This window comes from Anas platyrhynchos, chromosome 4 (genome assembly GCF_047663525.1).
Source record: "Anas platyrhynchos isolate ZD024472 breed Pekin duck chromosome 4, IASCAAS_PekinDuck_T2T, whole genome shotgun sequence".
NCBI lineage: Eukaryota > Metazoa > Chordata > Aves > Anseriformes > Anatidae > Anas > Anas platyrhynchos.
This window is the reverse complement of record NC_092590.1, coordinates 47,021,648-47,041,222: the sequence shown is the minus strand read 5'-3', so window position 1 is coordinate 47,041,222 and position 19,575 is coordinate 47,021,648. Positions and strand designations below refer to the sequence as shown.

The window sequence follows — 19,575 nt, the reverse complement described above, 5'->3', positions numbered from 1 at the left end:
CAAATGTTGCAAGTCTCTGCCCTCAAGGTTAGAGGTCTCTGGTGTGTGGTTTCACAGAACTCACCTCATTCGCCTTTCCTATTTTTGGGAAAACCAGCCTGAGAGAGCTGAAACATTAAATGCAACTGGTAGCAGCACATGTGTGAAAAGCATTTTCACTCAGACAGCTATAAAACATTTTCCCAAAAGCCATCTGAACTATCAGCTTGAAAAACTAAGGCCTCTTTGCACTGTGCAAATTGATGTAGTTTCAGAAAAAGGCCCATGAAATAAAAAAAAAAAAGCACCCCACTACTAAAGGCAATAAAGCAGACTTGCCTGCAAAACACATTGGAATGTGAATCCAGAGATTTTATTGCAGAATTAGAGTAACATTTTGATATTCCCCTAAGCGTTGGAAAATCTATAACAATCCTAATTTTTCATGGAAGTCTAGTATGCAAAAATAGAAGATTAAAGAATAACATAGTATCCTCATGGGATGGTAAGGTGAAGGTAGGTGAAGGTAAAGAAATATCCATAAACAAAATAATCTTCTGAAAAAAGTTAACACAATAAAAAAGTAGGCAGTCATAGACCCAGAAGTCTGTATTGCTGTGCTGAGTAACTAACACTATCAAATTGCTTTCTTTGTACTCCCACCTACGCATTTCTTTAAAGTACAGCCCAGGGTTAGGAACAGGTTGGTCCTTCCAACAGGCACATTTCCCCAAGGATTCTCTCAGTCTTCATACGACATGCTCCGTGAGTGAGATTTTTGTTTGTTTGTTTTTTCCCTCCTCTGCATCTTGAGGAAGTGACAAAAAAAGAGCAAATTCCATCTCAGGGGACAGAAGACTGAAGAGAAAGACATAGCAGGTGAGATTGTGCAGGAAGGAGTTTGAAAGGGTTGAGAAGATGGAGATGTAGATGGAGAAAGAACAAAAATAAAGAGGAGGAATGGACAAAAGAGACCTGTTGTATTGTGATTGTGTCTTAGCAGCTTGGACCTTCAGTGTCTTTTGTGCCTATGATCACACTACATGCTAACTACCTGCACAGAACACTTATACACAAGCTTATATGCACGTATTAAACAACTGCTATAAGGAGAAAAGATTCCAAACATGGAATTTAGCAAAGAAGAGGAGCTAAAGTTTGGCCATTTATCCTGACAATAGGATTGTGAAATTTACTATTAGCTGGGGCAGTCAAATCTAAAACTGTAAAATATGTCAAACTAGTAAAGACCTGTAATCTCAACAGGCAGTCCTAATAAACTGAAGTGATTAAGACTTGCCAAACATAGTGGAAAGCCAAATGATTAGAAATCCCAATTCTATCATCTCCCCACAAACCAAATTCGTTTATGTGGAGTGAATGAAATGTCACAAGAAGACTCTTTGTAAACTGATGCTTTGGCTGCCAAAAGCAGATCGATACCATTTTATGTTGGAAACAAATCATCACAAAGAAACCCCTTTCAGTTACCTGCCATTTATTTGAAAAGAAAACACAAGCTCAGAAAATGAAACCTATCTAAATGACAACATGACTAATTTATTTTCAGTGATTTTACAGAAGCACAAATGTAACGAATAGCAGGGAAAAAGTAGTGCAATCAGGGTGGCAATATAGAGTCTGTTACATAACTCAGACCTAGAAATACTAAGAGAACAGCAGAATGATTTGGATGTTGCAACAGAAAATACATTTTGAATTATTTACATTAGAATGTAATACATTTTGAATTATTTACATTAGAATGTAAGGTAGAACGTTCTAATTTGGGTAATGTGTAGGCCATGATAAGGTAAGAAGTTACAATAACATGAGATGAGAGTTTTAAAACATCTCAGAAACCACAGACTTGAATGAACTTACAGTGTATGTTCATGTAAATACTCACATATACATACATATTCATACCTAATTACAGTTCAAAATAGAATCTGGTTTAATACATTAAGCACGTAAAACATCTGAAAAGTGTGTTAAGCCTACCTGTAAATTCGTATTTCTTTTTGTAGCTAGACAGAGCATTTGTAGACAAATTTAGAGATACCTTGGAATACAGTTAGGTATTTTTTTTCCCTGTTGATTATAAGAAATATCACTGTACCTGTATGGCTTCGAATATGAACTCTCAGCGTTCCATTGCTTGCAAACTTCTGTCCGCAATATGGGCAAATTTTCTCTTTTTCTCCTGTGTGAGTCTGAAAGGGGCAAGCAAAGACAAGAATGAAAGTTTCAACATAGCCTTAAAGTAAGAGAAATAACATAGCCTTGTAATAAGAGAAATACGAACAGTTTAATTGTACTTGACAACAACCACTGTTCTCTCCAACAACCGTTTTGTATTTTATTCCATCACATCAGGCACAGATTCTCAGGTATTAGGGTATTCTTTCAATTTTCTTCTAGAATTTCTAAACTAATCTCATATTAATGGCAAAAAAAAAGTTTGTTTTTTTTTTCCATTTTGCAAGTTTACAATTTCCCAAATAGTCACTATTACAAAAGCCTGATTCACCTTTGTCTAGTTTCATGATTAAAAAGAGTAAGCCACCCGATTTTCAGTTTTATTTCTCTGACAGTGGTTTCTAAAGCAGAAAATAACTTGATTACCTAGCAAGAGTAACCCAAATAAATGGAAATATTGTTTAAAAGTTTATACTGTCTCAGAATTTTATTTCATTATTAAATGTAGTTAAAGAGTTTTATCTCAACTAGTACAATTTTCCCACTCAGAACTTGAACTGGAGCTTCAAATCATCTCTATGGAGATTTGTGTAAATTATTTCTGACATTGTCTCATATGAACGAACCACAGACATCAGTTTACCCGAAATATGACAGACAGCAATCCTCCAAACCACAAGTTCTCACTGATTTCCGTCAATACAAATTGTGTATTGGTCCTTGTCTTGTTCCTAATAAATATTAGAATCAGACTATATTTACAGAATTGACCATGAGAAGAATATTGTAATTGTAATTGTCACTAACTAAATCAAAAGTTGAGATTGTCTTTTGAAATCAAGCTTTTAAGGCTAGAGTGCCTTTAAAAAAATATATTATTTCAAACAGGAAAAAAAAAATCAAAAATTTTCCCATCCACACTGTGTGATCACCCTGAAATAAGTTACATGCATGGGTTCTCATTTTTCACACTACTTTCCACTCCAAGTTCTGAAGATTTCTCAGGTTATTGAATAATTCTTCCTTTTAACTGTGAATAATCTTATAGTGGAGTATTTTGGATTACTTCATTTATGATTGTTAATTTAAATGGGATAGGAACAAAAATAAACTAAATTATATGTCCAGCTAACAATCTGGATTTCTAGCTTTGCACATAATTCTTTTTAGATAGGGAAATAATTTTTTGTTCTATTTTTCTTTTAATGAAAGACATTGAACATTCTTAATTCTGTAAAGTTCTCCATTAGATTATAAAAAACCTTATTTCACATGATACATATCATGCTGCAGCTGAAGGAAGAGTAAATAAGATATCATTTAAATACTGGATGGACTTACATAATTTTCATTCCCTTACATCAGTGATATAAATGTTAAATCCACCTTGATTAGGATAGGGTTCTTTAGAAAACACTTATATATCTAACGGCAACCATGAGGGATACCAGACAGACAGCTACTAATTCATTCCTAACAATTAATGCCTTCCTGCATATTCTGGATACCACCAATAACACCACTACTGTATTAAGCACTTTAGGGTATTAAGCATCAACACAGCTTTATACTGAGAAGTCAGCAATGCAGAAGCATCTAGGCATTTTGTGTTTAGCCACAATCTTAAGGATACACAAGGAGTAAATATGAAAGAATTTATTCTACTCACTTTTTTATGACTTTTCAGGACTGAGGGTGTCACAAAAGCTTTGTCACAGAGATCACACTTATATTTCTTATGTCCATCATGTACAACTTGAATATGAACATTTAAGGTGTCCTTTCTTTTGAAAGTAGCATCACAATGATCACACTTGAAGGTCCTCTCACCTTATAAAGAAGAAAACAAGGTTTAAAGATACCAACTTTTTATGGAAATACACAAATTTGTATTGTTTCATAAAAATGAATAAAAGCAGCAAAGATAATTGAAGAGCTAGGTTCTGAGAACAGAAAGAGAAGGAACAACAAATTAGATATAAATGTCACTGGGAAATTAAGAAAGCAGAAGGTAGTTGTGGCAATAACATAGAAATGTGAGGTTAAGCTCTATATCCAAAGGCAAAATGGCTACCTGTGAAAAGAACCACAGGTTTTATCAGTAACTCCAGTAACAGACTTTCCTTATGGTAACAAAAAACAAGATTTCATTTTTTGAAGCTTACATATTACGAAATCTTCCTGAATGTAAAAGACTTCTCAAAAAAACAAAACAAAAACAAAAAAAAAGTGCTTTGAGTAACCTCTCGTTCACATCAATAAAAAGAAACTCATATGACAAAGATGAAAATTTTAAGTGTTATAGCTGCTGTTCAAACTATAGTAATGTGGTTAAAGTTTATGACAGAGACATAATTAACATTACTAAGAGTTTCAAAATTCAACTAAAGATCTCAGAGAGAGGAAGAAACATCATATTGTGAAAATCCATGTTCATGTTTTCAGAAAAGAAACAAGATATGTGATCCTGCAGAGAAATCATTGCAAGAACCTTCTTTTTTATTGCTATTGTAAATGCAGAAGAGAATGTCCTCTTTTTATTTGTTAACTTCTTGATTAAGAATACATCTCAATAAACATCTGCAACATAGCACTCATTCAGAAATCAGTGGTGCATAAGGTTACTTCCAGAACCACAGCCTAAACTGGAAATCACGTGCCTATACCTGAAAAAAAAATTCATAGCAAGAAATGCATTACAAAAGAAGACCACCATAACTTCAGGACTATCATCCACTTCTTATTTTTCAGGACAAAGGTCTGAGCTGCAACGTCCTGTTACATTTGAGTAAGACACAGTCTTTATATGCAAAAGCTACTTTTTCTAGTAGCAACGATATACATATAGAGGTAACGTATTTCCTTGATGTGGTTCAACAAAAGGCTAAAATAATCCCAGTCTTGGTGCAAGTCCAAAGGCCAATATGAATGGAAATTGATTTCAGTATGCTGCATATTAAAGCCCACTTGATGCTACATGCCAAGGCATTGGAAAATGTTTTTTCTTGATAACATAAGTGAGTGCATATTAGTATTATACACATAAGTAACATATAAGTAATACATATACAGGGCTCCATTTTAGAACCATTTCTCTTCAGTGTTTTCATGAACTATTTGGATGAAGGAATTGAAGGTTTTTTGAGCAAGCTCATGGACGATACCAAATTGGGTGGAGCTGTTGACCCCATCGAGGGTGGTAGGGCCTTGCAGGAAGATCTGAACAAATTAGAGAGCTGGACAATCACCAACAATACGAAGTTTAACAAGAGGAAGTGCCAGATCCTGCACCTGGGAAGGGGCAACCCTGATTATACATACAGACTGGGGAATGAGAAAATGGAGAACAGCCCTGCAGAAAGGGATGTGGGGGTTTTGATTGACAGAAAGCTGCGCATGAACCATGTGTTGTGGACAGGAGGACCAAACATATCCTGGGGTGTATCAAGCACAGCATTGCTAGTCGGTAAAGGGAAGTGCTTGTCCTGCTCTACTCTGCGTTGGTGTGGCCACACCTTGAGTACTGTGTGCAGTTCTGGACACCACTGGATACATGTAAGACACAAAACTTAAGAGTGTCCAAAGGTGGGCAACAAAGGGTGAAAGGCCTAGATGCATGAAGAGCGGCTGAAGTCACTTGGATTGTGCAGCCTGGAGGGGACTGACAGAAGACCTTAGTCTACAACTTCCTCACAAGGGGGAGCTGAGAGTCAGGTGCTGAGCTCTTCTCTCTGCTGACCATCGATAGAACCTGAGGGAATGGTTTGAAAGTGTGACAGGAGGATCAGGCCGGATATCAGAAAAAGGTTTTTAAAACAAGAGGGTGGTTGGGCACTGGGACAGGCTCCCCAAGGAAGCAGTCATGGAACCAAGCCTACCAGAGTTCAAGAAGCATTTAGATAACGTTCTCAGACACATGAGCCTTTGAGCCTTTTTTTTTTGTGGTCTTCTGGGGACCCAGGAAGCTGGACTTAATGACCCTCATGGGTCCCTTCCAACTTGGATATTCTATGATTCTATGACAAGTGAAGCTTATAAACAGTGGTGCTGCAAGTACCCGCAGACATTTCAAAGCCCAGATAAGCTGCTTTCCTCCCCCGTAAATCAGCCACAGTTGTCTTCTCCCCAGCCCCTAAACTGCTCATTCTTTTTTCAGTTTGGAAACGAAGGCAGATTTGTCTTGGATAACGCAAGAAAATGCTAAAAGGTATAAGAGTATATGTTGTCTTACCCTAAAAATACTTCCAGTCTAGCTATTCAGAAAAAAATTCAAGGTCAACACGGATATATGCCTTTATGTGGAGGATTAACACTTATGCTGCTTCTAACTGCCTATTGAGTCTCTTCTGTTCTCATCTTGGGAACATGAGACCACACTGCTAACAAAGCGAGTCGTCTTGGGAACACGAGACTGCCCTGCTAACCAAGTGAAGTCATTGCTATTTTTACTAAGTAACATCATTTCATTTCAACAAAGGGAAAATATTCAAGTAACTTCTGTTGAAATTTACTTCTCATAAGAACTTATACACTTACTGAATTCATTTGGTTGCCTATATGTTTCTTTGTCTCTCTTTTAATAACTTAGCTCCTGAAAACAAATTGGGAAAAAAAAAGAAAGCAATACCAAACCATTTGAACAAATTACCATGTCTTCTAAATTAAAAAATATTTGTATGATGTCCATACACTTACCATCATGATTTATGACAAAATTTGACATTTGTTGAGTCTCAGGAGGATTCAACATTTTTATTTTACAGTTCTATTTGTAACCTTTCCTGTGATTTTCAGTACTGCACTTCTATTATGATAAAATAACTTTCAAACAACAACAAAAAATAATACAGTATTAAAAGATCAACCATTTTTCAAATAAAAGTCCTCCAAAACCAGGCAGTCAGAACTAACTAGTCTCTCCTGTGTACACACTATAATAATCTTCCACTATACACAGGTCTGTCAGCCAAATTGTCTTGGTGTCACTTTGGCAAAATTTTTCAACAAAGTGATGGGAAGACTAAAAGTAGTGTTTTTGTTGTTGTTTTGTTGTGTTTTTTTTTTGTTTGTTTGTTTTTTATTCTTCAAACATTGTACTAGATAAAGGCATATTATCATTGTTTCTCCTCAACTTCCTTTTTTAATCACAAACTATATACCTCACTATAGAAGAGCCATCAGAACACTATCCCCCACTCACAGTTGGCTCGTTTAGCAGTCTTTGGCCTTTTTCCTTCTCTTTTTCAAACCATAAACAAAGACACATGAAAACTTCATAAAGAATACTAGCTGCAAAGAGTTTCAAAAGGTTCCTAAATGGCATAAAGCAAAAGTATAAATCATTTACAACAAGACATGAGCATCAAAATTCCCTGAGCAGCTTTGAAAATCCTCTCGTAAAAAACTGCAGCAAAAAACAGAGCTACACAATTTATTTCATGGTATCTCATGTTGTGATAAAAAGAGAGATTTCGTACAGTAAACGTAAGAGCATGCTGGTTGCTCAAGAATTGTCACTGCCAAAAACCAAAGTCTTTCCACTGCCTTTGGTAGATAAAAATATTATTATCGGTAGCAAATAATTTTGAATATCTATGTATAAGAAATGAAGTAAGTATTTTCTTTCTGCATTTTCAGTCAATAGGTTTGCACTGTGCTAGATTAAGATGTTACAAAATAAAACATTAACAAAAAAATACACATATTCTCTTCAGACTTAGGCACTCTAGAACGTGGAAACAAACAAAGTACATCATTGACTTCAGTTCTTGAAACCACTGAAGGAGGAAAACTTTTAAGTAGTGCTTAACATGAAACTATGTATCAGTACCTGTAAATGCCTCCAAATATGGAAGCAGATCCTGACATAATATATCCTACAGCATTTTCCCTCAGAAGTACATATCATAATGTGAATGTCTTTCCTTGGACTGTTTTTTTCTACTCCACTGATGTGCTCTCTTTATGACAAAAAAACAAAACAAAACAAACAAAAAAAACAACAATGAAAAACAGGGCTACTTGTGCTTTATTTGAAAAGTGCAATGTTCAATATCCACTTCCACCAAACCCTGTAAAATGAACTAATGATTATTTCTCTTACTATCAAATGTTCTGCACATAGATTTTTACACTAGAAAACAAATACATAAAAAGGATGATGTCTTTCTCAACAGATAAATTCCCCTTCATGCGTGCCTCCACAGCTCCAGAAAACTGAATGACCCAATAAACTGCTTTGAGTTTCTCATTCCTGTCAGCCAGATCTCTTATGGCCTCATGAACCGGTATATTTAATCTTGAGTTTGGAAAATTATATGTGTGATGTCTTGTGTCTTGCAAATTTCAAGACAGGTATGCCTGAAAAATGAACTTTATGAAATATGCTTATTTTTTCTAGTAAATTAAGTTTGTAAAATAACATTTAAGGCATTCCATATCATTCTTCAGCATGCCTCCTTCTAAAACAATGGAATACTGAATTTAAAAGGAATGTATCGTGCAGGCTCAACTTCATTTTTTCCTAGAGATTTCAAGCTTCACAAAAAAGTTTTTGTTTCCTACAGCACAGATCAGTAAAGCCAGCCAAACACATCCAGAGAGGGTTTTGTTTCTCTCCTTTCTAAAGAAAGGTATGTTTCAGTGCTATGAGAGACACTATCTCCCAAATGTAGCTGGACAATGCCTATAAATCTGCTTTATTTCATACCAACATAACCTGTCAATTTCAGAATTATGTCATCAGGAGAAGAGTTCTATATTTCTTCACCTGGAACACAAGTTCTTAGACTAGCCGACCTATTTTTTTTTTTTAATCACAGCCTTGAACTGAACTAGAACTAGATTCTTCTAGTCATAACTTTAACTTTTAATTTTGCTTATAGGTCTATCAACATTTCTTTTATAAAAGGATGATAGAGATGCAGTATGACCATAAAGGTTTTGGACCATGTTCTGTTGCACTAAGAACTACTTGGTAAGAAGGTCTGTTGTTTTTTTGTTGTTGTTGTGTTTTTTTGTTTGTTTGTTTGATTTCCAAAAAATGAGAAGAGACAATCTTCCCTGTGATAAATAAACATACCAAACATTACTATTTTAATGTTTTGACTTATTTTGGAGACAGTTTTACCTAATAAGGCAGAAGAAGTTATTAACTTTAAAAACCTTTGCTCCTCAACAAGACTGCTGTTGCACCAAGGAAGGACTGATTAGGTCGCAGGCTGAAATACTTGTATTTGCTTAAATGGTGGTGGTTCAGGAACACCGAAAGCCACAAATCATGTTCGATTCAAAGACCTCAAATTTCCTGAGCTCCCACACTCCTTGGGGGGAGGAGGGGGGAAGGGGAGTGACAGGTAAAGCGTGTTTTTATAGGGACTTTTACCTTTTACCAGTGCAGAAAATTCTGGACACTGTAAAATACTGCTTTTGGATAGCCTGCAAACATATCCACCTAGTCCACCTATCACTGCATAGAACTTAGGAATACATATGTTACTGAACATTTTCAAACTCCCTCCTCCCCCTGTAACATTTCTAATGTTTTACATTGGATACAGATTTTACGAAATCCAGTGCTTTGTGAAATTGTGGTAGGTTTAGAAGATAATTATAAAAGAAGAAGCCAAGCACTCCAGTCTAATAATTCATCTACCATAAACACTGTTATACTGGATTAAGAGAGGAAAGCCTACCTTTTAAATTATACCAATCTAAATATTCCTCATACCAAAGCACTGCCATCTAAGCTACAATAATTTTCAATCATGAATATTTTTCTAAAATCTAAACTGCTGACAATCACATGGTTGAGTGGCAGCTTAGGGCTCTGTAAACATTAGATGGCGAAAACTCCATAAAAATAAATCTTTAAACAGTCATTTAAAAAACAGTACAGACTGCCAAGAACACATTACTCATGAGGAAAAACGGCCACGGAATTCTTCTGGGCTGCTAGTTATATCCTACGGGCAGGAAACATTACCTTATAGTGAAGCCTGGACTGGCATAGAAGAGACAATCTCAGTCTCAGTCTCTCTGAAATGGATTACCTACAAAAGCTGAGCAAGCCACCTACTTATCTTTACTTCCATTTCTCCTTTCTTAAAATGTAAGTACTACTGTGACATTTAGCGCAGAAAGAAATCTCATCATCAGATGTCAAAGCATGGACACATTTTCTACAGTGCATTTGGATTTGCATATAAGTGCATTCAAAGGCAAGGTTTGAATTTGGCTCTGTATTTTCTAACTCCCAGGGTCAGAGTTCAATTTTAAGACTAATTTAACATAGCAAGCTGTATATTAGAGCAAGGTGCCATACATCTGTTTTTCTCAGTCAACTATGAGAAGTGAGGAAGTTCTTTTTCCTCTCTGACTTAGTACTTACTGTTATGGATTAGCAGATGCCTTTGTAGAGAGAATGGGGTTCGGAACAAAGCTTTGCATTCCTCACATTGGAACGGTCTCTCTTCAGAATGGGTCTGCAGATGAAAGACAACATGTTAGAGGCTCAGGGAAATCAATTAGCTGTCATTACAGTAATTATAGCTAATTTTCCAGACTGGATTCAGGAGGGGATATAATAACAAGTTGAAGTATCAGGGGACAGGGAATTAAAACAATCATTCTGCCATCATCTTGAATCCTAAAAGTCAGCATAGCAGCTACTGAATTAATGCACCAACCCGGTCCTCAGAAGTGTTATATGACACATGCATGTAAATAGAAACAAATATACAAAATAACCAGGAGGAAAACTACAAGATTAGTTTATTTCTTTGTCAGCACTAACACTGGCCTTACATACTCACTAACACAAATAAAAACCTTAAAATTAAAGAGGTGTGCACAAAATCCTGATTTTTTTTTTTTTTAAGTTAATGTTTACATTAAAATTAATCTGATTATCTCAAGATAGTAGTCTAAAATTTGGCAAAGAAAATTTCTCAAATCATGAGACTACTCTTGCGTATCCTTGTTTGACCTTCATATTTTAAAAGAAACAAAAAACACACAGAAGCATCAGAACTGAGATTTTTGTTTGTTGTAATAAAATTTCACCATAGCTGAGAAACAGTCTCAATAGCCTTCAAAAAGAGAAAAATAGAAACAGCCTTCAAAGCCATAAATAAAATAAAAGGCTAAGTTTGGATGAATCTCACAAACTGCAGAGTTGCAGAAGCATGTTTCTTTTCTTGAGCTTGGGAAACATCCAGCTTCATCCTACTGTTGTGAATTTCCCTTTTCCTCTCCACATTTCCTAGTGATATTGAGTGCTATCCCACTATAGATAGTAAAGTAATCTATACAATTTATCTACCCAATTTCCTACTATTTTTTTTGCAAAGGAAAGCACATTTTTAAAGCATCAGTGTGTGAACATGGTATTAGCTTGCAAAAACCTTAAATGGAAACTTGAGTGCCAAGGAGAAAAAGGGATGGACAGTAAATGTTCTGTAGTATGTATGAAAACAGGAGAATTAATTAATTTTGTAGGGTAGTGGTAAATACTAGCATAGTACATGTGCATATGATCCATTTCTGCTTTTGGAAGAAAACTTCCTAATACCCTATGACATTTATAGCTATCCCTTAAAAATGGGGAGGAAAAAAAGGACTATGGGGAGCCAGTGTAATAACTTACATGTAAATTCACAGCCTCAAAACAAGACTGATTTTTAACACAAACGTCCTCTCACGTACATGTAAATAACAGTGCCAAACATTAGAGTACTTGCAATGTTATACGGAGGTTTTGGACTCAAAGTGAGTTCTTTGACCCCAAGCCTACGTCACTTAAAGCAAAAATGCAAGTGGAGCACTGTCAAACACGTGGAATATATTACAAGTTATATAAAATCTGCTGAATCCAGCTGCTAGAGGTTTACATCACAGTTTGCATTAGCTGACACCCTGCTTGGCAACCTCAGCAGTCAGGCCAAGGATTGACAGGACATGAAGAGACTGAACTACCCTCTCACCTCAATAGGTGGTTCCTCCAGAACAGGGTTGAGACATATTGACGAGACACTGTGGGGAAGCTCGCAGTGCTGCTGTCTGTGCTGTACCTGTTCTGTGGATAAATAGAAGGGTTCAGTCTCTAGGGCTGTCAATCTGGCACCTTTCACGAGCGCAAATTTCATGTCATTTACTTTAAAAATGCCCTGTTTTAGAACACTTCAGTGATAGTTCTGAAGAGCACAGTCACTTGCATATAATTCCTTCTTAGCATCCTCTTGCCAGTTCTACACTTCTGAACAAAATACAAGAATTCACCTACATTTCTGAACTTCACTACAAATGTCTAACTAGTCATACCCACATGCAAGGGTACACAGATATCCCGTTTCATCTGCCCCATCTGTGAAAAGCCCAGAAACAAGCTGTGTGTGTTACAAAAAGCCATGAAAATCTTAATGAGCAAAGATATACCCGCAAACAAGCACATTAGTTCTAATACCGTCCTCCTATGTCCTACTAATAAGTTCCAGAAAAGAGAGAGCTTCCATTCAGTCACAGAAGGGGCAGAAAAATATCAGCTGTCAAGGCACATGCACTTTGAGATGCATGTGTCAACACCATTGTCTAACCTCTTCACTTAGTTATGCAAGCTTGGGATCAACTATGAGCAGCACATTTATACTACAGGAACTCCAAATCCCAAAAGTGGGCCAGTACATTTGTCAAGCTTACATTAAATATTTAAAAACAGCTAGCAAGTTTACTAAAAGCTGCTAGAAGAGACGTAATGTATTAAATAGCCATACAATCTGCTATATAATAGGATACATGTACGTATCTGGTAGCCTAATCTATGTGTGCACTGTGTACCTGCTTTGTTTTTTAGCTACATGTAAGTACACAGCACTACAAAGCAATAGACTATGCTCATACAATTAAATAACTGATTTTATTTTTGGATAGGGGTCCCAGCAGCATCTTGCAAAATGCACTAGACTGCTCTGGATTTGCATATGGAAAAATGGACTGCAGTTGCTCTCATAAGAGAGATTTCTATAATTGCCTTCCATTCAAATATGATGAAACATCCAGTATGGAAGTCTGCAGCATTAGAATTCAGAAAAAGGTGGTAGTCAAACTAAACAATATAAGTTATAGTCTCATTTTACAACCTGAAATAGAGTAGAATATAAGCAGCACATATTGCTAACATTGCAATTAGCTTCAGTGACCTGATGTTCTACCACTAAATAGAAGCTTTAGACAGTTTTCTAAACTATCCATAGCTTTTTCTGTACATCAGTAGCAAGCTAAGCTTTGAAATGCATTAAATGTTTGGATGCAGTACTGCAACTCTTTATAATCACAGTCCAAAGAGAAAGATTCTATCTAGACTAAAAAAATACCATCACTTTATTCTGTGCTACTTCTTCACCAGACATTCCCAGCATGCTGGAGAACAGAAAATAAAGCACAAACACAAAACGGATGTTTTTACTGTTGTCTCCTCTAGAGGAGATCCAAATTGCTGAATCAACATTTCTACTGTTAAAATGCCAGTAGGACCATAAACAACACTACAAAACCAAAAACTCCTTCTATATTATATACATTTCCCTCTACTTGCATATTCACTATGTAGAAAAACACAATTTATGATTCTATTTGATTACAAAAATTAAATACACTTCTTTAAGTTGTTTTCCATGTTTATATCCCCTTAAATACTTTACAATCAAGTAAACAATTCTTTTCTAATTTCCTTATTTTCTGTTGGATACCACTGATTGCAGTATTTTGAAAGGTACAGAAACTATAGATGCTGGATTAGACTCATTTGGATACAGTATGGGCGCTGGCATCTGTCATCAGAAACCATACAAAATGAAGTCATCATTCCACAAAAAGCCTGCACCTCCAATCCTTTAAGATTTGCAGATGGCCATTTTCAGAAGAATTCAGTGCACTTTTTGGACAGTCATACAATCAAAGCAACTAAGGACGGGCTTTTAAGGAATATCTCACGGCAGCCTTTCCTACAATAGCATCTGTGGAAGTTCAAACCCAGCCCAAGGCTACCCATTCCCAGCAGAGAAGATGAAGGAACGCAACTGTTTTAAATCATTATGCTCCCCAGGACCAAATATCACTGGATTAACCATAAACCCTTTAAAATCCCATGTCTGGTGACCTACTTCTGCTCACTGTCATTTCCTCATATTTTATTCTCTGAACTCATCCTCTATACATAGCAAAGTAGCAGATGGAGTGAAAACTTTGCATTGTCCTGTATAGAAGTAACCTGCATTACATGGCACAGAATACTCACATTCATCCAGTCTGTCCTAAATGAAAAGTGACTACTTTTGTCTGTAACACAACATAATACTGTGCTCATCTCTTAATTTCAGATAGCATTCTCTTTCTCTTATGTGCTTATCTTAACATTCCCTCCCACTGTTATGCCTGCACAACTACTTTTGAATATGCAATGTTAGTGGAATTTTCCACTGCAATAACACAACTTTAATCCTTACACTTTGTCATAAAAAATGGAACCATATTCTTCCCATGACCACTCAGTGATTTAGTCTGAGCTTTTTCAAGACATTTGAGCTCTTTCCACGCTGTATAACACTATCTCCAAGCAAGTGACAAAGCAAGCTTCACATGCACCTACACAGAGCAGCGTAGTGCTTGTGTGCAGCAGCAGTCCATCAGAGTGATACCACGAAAAGACTAACGGCTCCTGCCTCTCAGATCTGTGCCTACAAGGGTTTAATGAGTACTAAGTTGGGGTTCACATCCCAGCGCTCCACTAAACAGAGTGGATGTGCTCATAGCAAAACCACTGTCTATCTTCCAGCGAAATGCAAGGAACTAATCTCCTTCTGTACCTTTGAAATGACTTACATCTGAGAAATATTTTCTTACATCTGTTGTGAGAGCCAAATGTCATTTTTATTCTGATATTTCCAACAAAAAAAAAAAAAAAGAAAACAAACAGATAGCGTCCATAAAGGAATAACTCAAAAAAGCACTTATAATTTCAATTATAATTGAGGTCAATTTTTCTTGCTTCAGAAGAAAATGAAACCTGGAGTGTGGTCTTCAGGGAGTACGCACCTGAAGACTCATTAAAAACCTGAGTAGAACAAATATGCAAAAGTATGAGAAATAAAAGTTTACATTTCTACTCTTACTGGTTCATCATTTCTGTGACCAAGAAACAGAACTCTCATTCTCTTCCTCCATAGTATTACAGCGCTGCCAAAATAATGGCACTTGAAACTATTTTGGCATCACAAACTAATGTATACTTGGCTTACACCTTACAATTTGTTTTGTGTATACATATTCATATTTCCCTCTATTATGTACCACCTCTCTTTGTTTACCTTTATTAAAGATATGTTACTGAACTGAAGATTTTAGGGACAGCTAAGGCCAAACCTAGACACCTTGTTCTGCTAATCAGTATCTTTAAAACTTCTATACTCAGTAGAAACATAGGTGTCTCAGAAAAGCAACTCACGAGATCTACATCAAGTCCTGTCTCTCAGTCTTATCCCTTCATTTAGCAAGTGAAATTAGAAACCTAAATGTAGGTGGGTGAATATGCACAACTGTTTGGGTAAACTTTATGTAAAGACACAAATAATTTTTTCTCATTATAGGACTATGTGCAAACAGGTTCAGAAAATAAGTATTCCAACATGCTTTAAAGAATTCTGTCAAAAATTAGGTACTTGCTAACACTGTCTAAATTTTAATGTTTCTCCTATTATGTGGAGTCTCTAATTCTTGACAGACACAAGAACCAATTCTGTGGCATTCTTTTATGCAATCGTTGCTTATGTTAGTGGTGCTGCTCTTTTGAACAATGAATTGGGTCAAAGTGTTTGCTCATTATTCATACTTATCCCAAAGTCCACCCACAGCCAAAATTCCCTATCAGTCATCAGCTGCAAATTAACATGGGAAACACATAAAAACTATTAATTTAAGATACAGAAGTATCTGTCCAGTTTTCTGTATATTTTCTTAGAATATATCCAATTTGTGAGATTCTGCCCCATTAAAGTCTAAAACACAAGATGTAACCACAACATATATGGGAGTGAATCTTGTCTTTCAGCAGATTTCTGCTTGTTTTCTGTTTTAGACAGTCATCACCATTTTACCCTATGAGAGGCATTATTATTACTCTAATATGATTTATTGCTGAAAGTGCAAGAGATAGTGCAAAGATCCTGTGCCAAATTCCCAGATGGCATATAACATGAGCCAAACTGCAAAAGACTTGTAAGTGTGGGTGTATCAGCTTCATCAAAAGGGGGAAAGAAAAGGGAAAAGTAAAAAATAAAAATAAAATACTGCCAAATAATGGGCACAAAAATAGAGATTTTCTTCTGTCTTATAATTCTGATACAGCCATTGTGGATACAGCTTTGCCATTAAAAATGTAAACCCATGTTAAAATTAATGACAAGCATTATGAAAATTAGGTCAAGCAGATTTGAGTTTAAATCAACAGAAGCAGAGCATCCTTTCAGGAGCCTATTTCTCAGGTAATGTTTCTTCTGATGTTGTTTCAATGTGCAAACACTACTCAGTGCAAATCCAGTATAGCTTGGTGAGCATCTACTGCTAAGTCTAACAACTAGGAATGACTGCAACAGGACTACAGTTTTATTCAAATGTGGTATTTTAAAAAATAAAATTGAAGAGATTTTAGATCAGTTTAAAATTTAACTTGAGATACTAATGTTAAAAAAAATAATAAAACAAAAACAAAAAAATCAAAATGGGAATTTATTTGATGCTTTTAATCAAGCAAGTGTGATTTCCTTCTTATTTCACTTATTTTGTTCTAACCACAATAATTATCTTGAGATTTTGCTTATAACAACAATCACTAAAAAAAATACATTTTCCAATACTTTAATCCCATGTTTATAAGCATGCCAGAGCTTAATGTTCAACCATTTAAAGAAAAAATATCTGTAAATCTGAGGCTGGCAGACCTGTAAACAACAACAGCAGAGTGCTTTACCTTCTTGTGATTCTTGTAAACATTTCTGTGGGCAAATCCCTTTCCACAAAGCTTGCATTTATAAGGTTTATCTTCACTGTGTATTATTTTGTGTGCAGTCACTTGATCAAGTCGTTTGAAGGACTTATTGCAAACCTCGCAGGTGTAGGGGCGTTTTTCTGTAGAAAATGAGTGGGGGACATTTAATCTCCTGTTTTATACAGGGGGAGAAGATGAAAGGCAGAGACAGTCATCTCCTCAGAGAGATTTTTGCAATTAAGTCAACCCAATTAAGATTAAACCAATTAGAAAGACAACTAATGCCCTTTATGTTAGACAGTTATGTCACTTCACAAAAGATGAGCCATGGTGTATCTCAAGAAATTGGCACATTCTTTGCAATAATCATTGCTAAAACTAAATTCTGATTAATTAGCTTAAATCAAAAGAGAATGACTTCAAAGAGGAAAACCCTGTTTCCAGATTACAAATGTGAAAGAGGGCATGACAGTTTAAATGTTTTAAAACTTAATTAACAATATACATATTAGCTTTCAAAACCAAAAATTGCTATGAAAAAGGCCTTTATGCTTTGACTGGTGACTGCAACATTAATGCTCATCCAAAAATGTCAAAAGCAAGCTAAGAGCCTCTGAGATATAGATTATGTTACAAGAAATGAGCTTTTGGTGTGGACTGATACCAAGAAAACAGTTCAATTACAAGCCTCTGCAGCTGTAAAAACCTGCATTTTTAAAATGTTAATGTATTTGACAGAACAACATTTGTGTTTCTATTGTATTGGTTGATGTTTCTAATCACTGGTGAAAGATATAAATTCACTAGATTGCAGTGATCAGAAATCCTGGCAGAGCCAATTTGTGTTCTACTGCAAAGCCTATGGACAGGCAGCTCCCTGCTCACAGTGACCTGTTCTGGCAGAAAACAGGCACAATGAAACTTTTGTGTGTGGGCTACGAAACGGTGTGGGGTATGAGCTGTTTTCCTCTGACTGAAAGCTCTGTGCATATATGAGCCCACTAAACATATATAAATAAATATATATGAATATTTCCCCTTTCATCACAAATCTCTGCCTGACAGCATACCTCAGCTCCCATGCTCTTCTTTTCAACATAAAATGCCACTCACTAGTTCACCTCCTCTATAAGCCAAGCAACAATCTTTTGCCCTATCCCAGCTAACTGACATCATCTAGCCAACTAGCATGAGAAAATAGCTTGACAAAGCAGCAACAGGTGTAAGAACACTACATTACACTTGGATTTTTGAAAGGCTTCGAAACAATAACTTAGATGGTTTCCTTGCAATCTACGACCTGCTTGAACAACCAAGGGCAACACAGAACAAATTTGTTAAGCCTTCTATAAGCAAGCAATTCAGGTAAAACTGAATATACACTAAATATGTAACACATTATATATAGGTTTGTGTCATTTTGTGTGTTACCTGAATGAGTTATCATATGGCGTTTTAGCTGGTTAGCTGAAATAAATTTCTTGTCACATTCCTGACACTCAAAGGTCTCATGAACCTGCAAAATGAGCATTTAATGATAATTAAATACCTGTCTCAAACAAGATTGCACATCTTACATATACAGAAATTCTCTAACAGACCGTAACTACTTCTTAGCCATCAACTACACTAATACCTACAGATATTGTGATATCCCTTTTGCTAGTCCCCCAATGAACAACAGTATCCCTCAAAAACAGTATTCATAATCATTTTTTTTAAATCACTAAAATTTATTCCAAAACAAAGGCTATGCAAAATCATAATAACCAATCCATTTAAAATATGATTAATGTGAAAGCTTAAAAATTGGATGCAGAATACCTTTTGAGAACATTTCCTTCTAGTAAATCTGCCATAAGTAAAAATAACAACACAATAACTACTTCATAATTTCAAAATACAAATACCATCAAACTCTATTAGGATCTATCTCTACTCATAGAAAAGAGAATCTGATTAAATACAGGTGTGGTTTTAAAATGATTGTGCTCCACCAAACCATTTAAGGCCACATTTATGTAGAATTTCGTAGGTCTTAGTTTCATTCAGTTCAGTACATTTCCACTCCCAGACATAGCACATACAAATAAGGCATGCATGAAGGATATTTGCATACATGGCTAACAACCAGGTTGTTGGCAATATCTACCATCAGCTAAAGAACATGGGAAAAAAACAAATTCTTTAAAAAAATTCAAAGTCAGAGTAATTATACTGGTAATTATACTGATAAAAGAAATGACTTCACCATTTTGGTTATTTAATCTGTTGAACAGAGGCAACTCATGCAGCACAAGTACTTTTACAATGGCAAACCCTGTCCAGGTTATCATTCACCTTCCCCTGTGTTACAC

General features: G+C 35.8%; 1 protein-coding gene across 3 annotated transcripts in view; it reads right to left on the bottom strand.

The window, feature by feature from the left end:
• Positions 1 to 19,575, bottom strand: part of PRDM5 (PR/SET domain 5) — an 87,302-nt gene that overhangs the window by 29,836 nt on the left and 37,891 nt on the right. Inside the window, exons 9-14 of one of the 3 annotated variants that reach the window (XM_038178714.2) lie at positions 18,650 to 18,734; positions 17,201 to 17,358; positions 12,165 to 12,251; positions 10,571 to 10,664; positions 3,851 to 4,011; positions 2,102 to 2,195 (exon numbers count right to left, since the gene is read on the bottom strand). In XM_038178714.2, coding sequence (XP_038034642.1) covers positions 2,102 to 2,195; positions 3,851 to 4,011; positions 10,571 to 10,664; positions 12,165 to 12,251; positions 17,201 to 17,358; positions 18,650 to 18,734 — 679 coding nt within the window. Of the gene's footprint in view, positions 1 to 2,101; positions 2,196 to 3,850; positions 4,012 to 10,570; positions 10,665 to 12,164; positions 12,257 to 17,200; positions 17,359 to 18,649; positions 18,735 to 19,575 lie in introns of all 3 variants that reach the window. The other 2 variants (XM_027456889.3, XM_027456890.3) reach the window with 2 other exon arrangements.